At 34.3% G+C, this 8,607-nt stretch overlaps 1 protein-coding gene across 1 annotated transcript; it reads left to right on the plus strand.

Annotated features, from left to right (window-relative positions):
* The first annotated feature begins 6,746 nt into the window (after positions 1–6,746).
* Positions 6,747–8,320, plus strand: LOC133681857 (homeobox-leucine zipper protein ATHB-7-like). The gene is made up of 2 exons (XM_062105028.1): positions 6,747–7,372; positions 7,489–8,320. The coding sequence occupies exons 1-2, from the start codon at positions 7,016–7,018 to the stop codon at positions 7,846–7,848; spliced, it is 717 nt and encodes a 238-aa protein (XP_061961012.1). The 5' UTR covers positions 6,747–7,015; the 3' UTR covers positions 7,849–8,320.
* The last annotated feature ends 287 nt before the right edge of the window (positions 8,321–8,607 follow it).

An 8,607-nucleotide genomic window follows, 5' to 3' on the forward strand; every position in this document is an offset into this window, starting at 1 on the left:
CTCTTCTTCTTCTTCTTCTTTTTTTATCATTTTCTATTGATATCATTATTCATGATACCATTGGTTATTCAACTTGATAATTTATCCATGCCGACAACAATATTCATCAATTTCATTGATTACCATTTCACCATTTCTCAAATGACAACTAAATTTATACTGATATCAATACCCGTGATATCATTAATTACCCTCACTTAGTAATTAATTCATGCCAACAATGACGTTCATCATTATCATTAATCATTAATCATTTTTTTTTCCAAGTGACTAATCAAGTTATGCTGATATCAATACTCATGATATCATTAATTACCCTATATGGTAATTAATTCATATTGACATTGATTAGTCACATTTTCTCTCAAGTGACTAATCAATTTATGTTGATATCAATACCTATTATATCATTAATCACCTTAACTAGTAATTAATTCATGTCGACAACGATATTTATCATTATCATTAGTCATCTTTTCTCAAGTGACTAATCATTTTATGGCAATACAATATCCATGATATCATTATTTAACCTCACTCTTATCCAATAAGTCTTCAATAATTTCAAATGGATAATCTCATTCATATTCATATTTCTTATTATAAATTCAATTATTATTTCCTTAACAATTATCATCTCTCTAATACTATAAAATAATTTACCATTTAATAGGGTTCATTACCAATTATCCAAAAACATTTCTCCCAAATCCTAAAATTGACTAGCCTTAAAGGCCTTCCCCCTATTATTTTTTTTATTAAGCATCAAATTTCAAAATAATTCAATCATAATTAGCTTATAAATTACACTGATGGAACTCATCAATTATATCAAAAATTCAAATAAAATTCCCTTCTTCTACTCTCCCTCTCTAGCCAAACAAACCTTCTTAGAAGGGAATGAATTTTGGATTTTCTTTCAAATTTGTACAAATCTTCCACTAATCCAATATTTGTTCATGCTTCTAAACTTGATTTTAACAAAAAAAAAATGAATGCCCTTACAATCATCATAACCACAAAAATCTATTTTTTCATAATACCCAAACATCACTTTAAACCTCAATATGCTAAAATTTTCAAAAGTAAACAAAATAAAAGGTGTTCTTACCTTGAAACAATAACAAAAAACAAAGAGAAACTTGGAAGAAAATTTAAGCTTCCTTTCACGTTGTCTTTCCTTGTTTTCTAACACCAAATTTTCTCTTCCAAGCCTTTAAACCCACTAAAATCACTCACTTTCCTTCTTTGATCATTCTCTAGCCCTTTTGATTTCTCAAAAGTACTACTTTTTAAGAGATTTTTCAAGAAATTTGAAGAAAAAACTCTAAAATCCCTAACTCCTCTCTCAACCTTGTTGTCGGCCTTAATAGGAGAAGAAAAATATTTATACTCCTTATTTTTCCTATTTATAAATTGACCCCTAAAGATTTTAATGTCCTTTAATTTTCCGCCTCATTCTTAATTTTAACAATTTTTAATACTACACCGAACTTTCTTATTGTTTAATCAATTCCTTAATATCCATTTAAATGATTTTCATTGAAAGTATATTTTTATTTATTTATTTTTTAGACCATGAGTTTTACAAGAATCTTTTAAAAGTTCAATTAAACTAGTTATATCCTACATTTAGTTCTTTATTTAAAGGGATATTAAGTGAACTTTCACCTAAATAACCACGATTCATTCTCATTCATCCATCACCATACTCCTATAAAAATTATTATTATTATTCACAAACCCATGCATGTTGGGAGAACTAGAAATTAAGTCAATCGTCTTTTCTAACATGATTTCGTAAGGAATATAGGATTTCTCATGTGCAAACCAACATAAATATTTTTTGTCGAATCCTTTTTTAAGTTAATGCACCATCACGACATCTTTATTGTGAAGCTTTTTGTTCTTACACTTGATAAATGGACATCTAATTTTACCTCCATTAATATTTTTCGGTTTAGAAAGTACAAAATTATTAAAACCTCAACTCCTTGAAGATAATCTTGCATATACAACCTTTTAAGTAAATCTCAATACATCTAAAAATGATCATCCATTGCTTATAAAATTTATATCCAATAATATTGATATTATTAATTCTATAAAAAATCAATTTCCCTAAATTTCCAAGTTAATAATAAAATTGTCAAAAAAATGATTGATATCCATTAAAATAACCTATCATTTTTCCAATTATAACACATATAAGTTACAAAATCAAACTGAATTTCATTAAGTGACAACAAAATTCATTTTTTCTCAAATCTTGAACAACCCTTAACATACAAATCATACATTAATACAACAAAGTTGATTGTTAGAGGAAAATGGGTGAGCCCTCCTAGTACAAGCAAACTACAAATATTATAAAATATTTCAATAAATTAAACTAAAATATAAATAGGTTATAAAAAAATAATGAGTGAGTTTGCTTACTTTGTGTATCAAAGCTTCACAAAAAATTCAACAATGGATGTTGTCATTACTGATATATGTAAATTGATGCTAGTGGGTTTGGGTGGCTAGATTTGTGAGAAAATAAGGGGTTGCTGGTATTTTTTAGGCAGAAAGAAGAAGAATGCTGGTTTTAACTTATTTACATTCCTGACAGGATTATAATTATATCAGCAATTCCTTCGGTAAATAATAACATGTTAGCTTTTTGAAGAAATTGCCAGCATAATTTTTATTTATTTTTTTAGTCCATCCGAAATTAACAACAAAAAAATATTATGTCACCAATGAAAATTCTCCATCACTATTTCTATAGAAAAGTAGCAACGGAATATAATCCTTGTGTTTTTATTGTTATTTGCTAATTTTGTAATAGTAAAAATTTACAAGGAATGTATTCTTACAGGAGGCCAGGACAGAAGGCAGAATACAAACCATATCCAACATGCACTGAGAAAAATACAGGTGTTAACTTTGTTTTGTCATTTTCCTAATCTCAAAACCTTAAGACCAGCTCTTGTCGTCAATGGCCTTTCACCTGTACATACTTTGTTAAGTCTTGCATTCTGGTTGGGAAATGGCAACAGAGAACATCGGGCCCAATTTTGTATCTCTTAATTTCATATTTGTAAAACCTCGAAGCCATGTTAAAGTAAATTAAGGATTTAACTGGATCCGAGGCCCGATTTGGACGCTCTTTGAGGAACTGTTGGCTGGAAGGTCGAGGTCTGTGGACATGATTAAGGACTCAGCAGCGTGCACCTTCAATAAAACATCTCCACCTCGACCGAGCTCTGACGGCCTAAACTATTGCCCAAACATTAAACAAAGACGTTGTGCAGCCCATTACCGCCTCTCCCATGCAGGCAGCATCCAATCCATCGCCTTAGATTACAATTTACATCACATCAAATACCCATCTTGGCACATATAAATTTCCAGGTACTCATCACAGGAGCTGGGACGCATTAATTGATACGAGGACATTTTATGGTTTTGATATTTATTTTCAAATGTCAATGTTCTATCCCTTCCAAAATTCTTGTTCACGTAAGGATACAGGTTGCATTTCTAATTAAACATGTCCTCAAAAACGACAAAAACTCATGACTACGACTTCAAGTTGATCCTTTCTTTCTACCTTGGCCTCCGGGTTCCACGTACCATAAGCCATTAGATCCAACATGTTCAACCCCATCACCTTCATCTTGCGCCACGTTGCCCTTCTCTAATACCAAAAAAACTCCAGCACAAGGAGTTTCAGCCCCAGAACTGTGATCAAAGATGGAAATATCTCAATCGATAAATTGCCCTGTTCTAACGTAACCTATGTTCTGCCAAAATTGTTTCTGTAACGTGATTACACAGAGACTATTCAACGTCCCCCCATCTCTAGCTTATTTGCGACTCTGCCATTTTAGACTGGTCATTGTTCCATTCTTAGCTATACGGAAAGAAATGCTATTCATAACCTCCGCCTAATACAAATGATAATTGTGGTCATTGTCACCTGCAAAGTGTCTCCATCACTTATGTTTCCTTTTCCTTTTTTACTTCCATTTGCAAACTTTATAGTCATCAAACGTTTTTTTAATGCTCTCTGCTTGAATTTTGATAAGAATAAGATAGTAAGGTCTAGGTCAGAACAGTACTACAAATGGAAGAAGTGAGCCTTCAATGTGGATTTTTCCAGTTGTTTATCATTGCAAGAAAGATGGATTCGAAAAAGGAGGTCGACAGTGAAGTGTTTTTAGGGTAAGGGATTTCTTCATTATAGCGTGGAATTCATCTTAGATATGTATGAATATTGTTGGAGTATTGCTTTGTAAAAAGAAAATTCTTAACCCATATGCAGTGAATAGAAATATAAAATAAACCATAAATTGATCTAAATTGTCTTTATATCTATTCGCTATATATTCGTTAAACAATTTTATTTAAACATAGCAGTAATTCTATTGTTGTGGGAAGTAAAGGGAGAGGGAATCAGAATTAAAATGCAGGTTAGGATATAAGCACAAAAATAACACAAACCATAAACCATATATGGAGATAATATATAATTTTTGGAGATGCAAAATGTAAATTTTCTAATAAATAAATCTTAATTTTAAAATATCATTAAAATAAAAATTTCGTGATCAAATACTAAACTTTTTAAAGTCTGTGGGTAGCTATGGTGGCATCCTCAATCCTAGTAATTCTTGGAGTTGTAAAATGCAAATTCTCTAAGAAATAAACCTTAATTTTCTAAGTCTATGGGTATCTAGCATCCTCAACCCTATTTGTAGTTCCATCCTTGATTGTAACAGCTCGAACTTGATCATGGGAGACCTGAACATGAGCTCATTTATCTTATGGTACATGAACTAAGTGAGGATCATAAGAAAATCCATCCTTATTACAAAACTGAATAAAAAAAAATACTCTGTATCATCAGTAATATTTACTGGAAAAGGAATGACTCCTCCCTTCCTCTCGATATTAGATTTCTGGAGAACCGTCCAAGGATTGTTTCAAGTACAAAACAGGGGCAGAAACACTACGTGTCAGTCAAACAGGGATGATTAAAAAAGCAGAATAGGACAAATATCTTTCTGTAATTAAAAAATTGTCCCCATCGACGTCTCCGAAGAGGCTACGATACTAAAGCAACAATAAGCACGTGTCCTCTGAAGTGAAAACAATCTTTCTACGTTGAACCATAAAATTTTGGACACGTACAACGTACTGAACTAAAGCCCCACCTGGCCATAACTCCAAAAGAGAATGACGACAAAAAAAATGGATGCGAAGCATTGACCCAGTGCAGCTGGCATAATATTATTGGGTGACGTGTTACAGATACTTTTGGTCCTAGGCAGCTAATCTTATTTTATTGGATGAAATTGGAGGATATTATTCCTTTTGATTTTTCTTTAAAAAGTTGTCTTTGACAGATATATATATATATATATATATATATATATATATATATATATATATATATATATATTCTGGGAAGAGAACCAAAGTGAGGCACGTTGAGTTTGACAATGGGACTCACTCACCCACCCACCCAACTCTTCTAATATGGCTCAAGTCGACTTGTTTACTGATCAAGACACTGTAAAATGTATACAAATTACTCGGAGCTGTGAATTACTCGATTGCTAGTTTAAACATTCATGGGAATCAATTTGCTAATTTGTGTAATCCAAGATGCGATAAATTAAATGTTTGCAAGAGCTTCTGTGTTCCTGAAACATCACCCTCCCTCTCTAACACACAAGTCCAGATCGAGGATTCCATTTATTTTCTATTGGTGGTGAGATTGAGCGTATCCATACCTCCACGCTTCACGAATGACACTTGCCATGCCAGCGTGGGAAGACAACAACTGATCAACTATATATGGAAGAATGCAAAAGACACGTGCCGCGGGCCTCTACAAAATTGGCCCACGAATCTCGTTCACCTGTAGCGTATCATCAAGATGATGATCAAGGATCAATCTCTCCAGCAAATCTGGAGAACAAACCTATATTCTCAATTCTGATGACATGACGGAGGCTTTGTTTTGAAATATGAAACTTGCTTGTAAAGACCAGTGATAGCTAAGTGGCACAACGTGACTCACGTTGCCGACACCGTCAAGTTAAAGACAAAATATAATGTCCTTGGACGGTTCAATATTTTATTTCTATCCTTATATAAATCACTTAAAATGTGCCTCAATATGTATACATCTACCTTTCAAGAACAAATGCACGTTGTTCTCTGCAATTAACTTTGAGGTTCAATCTAAATGCAAGAATCTGCAACTGGGTCAATTTAATCTCTACAAATTACGATCCTCGTCGATGTAAATTCAGCAACCTGGATTAACATAAAGACTATGCATGATTCAGTTCTCAATTAGATTCCCAAGGAACTTGTATGCCTTAACTAGTGAGGTTTCAGTTGAATTTCTCCAAAGGGAGAACCCACACTGTTTATGAGAAAAAAACTTCCATTAATTAGTCAGAGTAATGGAAGCTTATAAAGACTTCATCATGACATGCATCTAAAAGGTGTAAACTTTTCTAATCAAAAGTTAGAAATTGAAATCAAAATATTTTACTATGACTTATGGGGACAGGTTTGTGTTACTATATAGAAGAAACGATAAAGTCATGGATGAAAATAAACAAGCCGGCTTGAATAGGCCACCTAAGCTAGAGCCCCATCAATGAAATAACTCCAAGAAAGAAATTGGTCATCAAATAAATGTATAAAAAGTTAGAAAATACGTATAGTGTTCCCAAGGAATTATAAGAAAAGCACAGCACGTACGTTATGATCAGCCCCCACAAACTGCAGATATAAAGCATCAATTAGGCCAATTCCAGTTAGACCCGGAACCAAGACTTGCTCATTCAAAATCCTAGCCAATAAGTAGATGCACACACTCAAGACATTCACCTATTGCTCACAAATACTTTCATGTTCCAAAAACATTCTCCTTTACCAACATATTCTATAGTTGAATTAATTAAAGATATAGAAGTTCCCGAAGGCAGGTGAAGATCCCAACAAGATGTTTGATGGAGGAGAATATTCTCCTTCAGCAACAGAGCCTTTTAGCTGCTTGAACAGTGTCACAATCTCCAGAAAGAAGAAGAACAAGATTAAAAGGAGGTTTAGCGATGAGCAGATTAAATCATTGGAAACTATGTTCGAATCGGAAACAAGGCTTGAGCCTCGAAAGAAGATGCAGTTGGCAAGAGAGCTTGGGTTGCAACCACGACAGGTTGCGATATGGTTTCAGAATAAGAGAGCTAGATGGAAGTCTAAGCAACTCGAAAGAGACTACAGCATGCTACGAGCTAATTACAACAGCTTGGCTTCCCGGTTTGAGACTCTGAAGAAAGAGAAGCAAGCGTTGGCGATACAGGTACTTGATATACACCATATTCATCTTAAGTTTTTTGTTCTCTACTGGTAGTAGAGGGGAAGAAAAGAAACATTTGCGTGCATAGTACTAACGAAGGGTTTTCCAAAATCTGACAGTTGCAGAAGCTAAATGATCTGATGAAGAAGCCGGTAGAGGAAGGAGAGTGTTGTGGCCAAGGAGCTGCTGTGAACAGCAGTGAGGGCGAATCGGAGAATGGAGACGCAACCAAGGGTGAATCAGAAACGAAACCTAGATTGTCAATTGAACAACCAGGGCATGGATTAGGAGTCCTTTCAGATGAAGATAGCAGCATAAAGGTAGATTATTTTGAATTAGAAGAAGAACCGAACCTAATGAGTATGGTGGAACCGGCTGAAGGATCATTGACATCACAAGAAGATTGGGGGAGTATAGACTCCGATGGCCTCTTCGATCAATCAAGCAGTGGATATCAGTGGTGGGATTTCTGGGCTTGATTGAAGAGTAAACTGGATGAAGCATGAAACACATGTATAATTAGTCTTTGTACTGATGAACTCCACACCTGGTGAGGCAATATTTAGAGAGACCGTCGGAGAGGAACACTTCAGAGAAATGCATCAATTGACGTGACGAATTTGGATTTTGTTGTGAATATAGAGATTCAAATTGTCCTCTTGATGCAACCAGAAAAGCTGCCACGCTGATCTTGCCTCTCCGAATATATACCCCAAAACTAGTGTCCCTACTGGTTTGAGCCAGGAAAATGAGAGTCCAGAAGAAATGGAAAAAATAAAGGCAGCCGTGTAAGTAGCAAGCTAGTGTGCATAGAAGAGTTGCTTGTAGGTGGGGAGAGACGGGAGAAATGCTGCATTACTACTACAATACAGAGACATTCTCTCCACTCTTTAAAGGAGTTGCTGTTGTGCTATCTTATATTGAATTCAGTATTTCCTTCTTTTTTTCCCACACCAGTGATGTTTGCAGAGAAATTTCGTTGTGCATGTATGATCAGATGGATCTAAAATTGAAGTTCACAGCACAAGGAAATATTGCGAATTATCACGCTGACTAAACGAAAGTAATGAAAACTATAGGCGTGAAATCAGAGGCACTCGGTGATTCAGGAGACATACCATAAAAGGCCATTGAGAAACTATAAATTTCAGGACAATTTAAGTCGTACAATAGTTCTTCTGCTTTGGAGAGTGCTCTTCGGATAAACTAAAGAGCATTACATGTGTAAGAATTAATTT

The sequence above is a fragment of the Populus nigra genome, chromosome 2 (assembly GCF_951802175.1).
Source record: "Populus nigra chromosome 2, ddPopNigr1.1, whole genome shotgun sequence".
Lineage (NCBI taxonomy): Eukaryota > Viridiplantae > Streptophyta > Magnoliopsida > Malpighiales > Salicaceae > Populus > Populus nigra.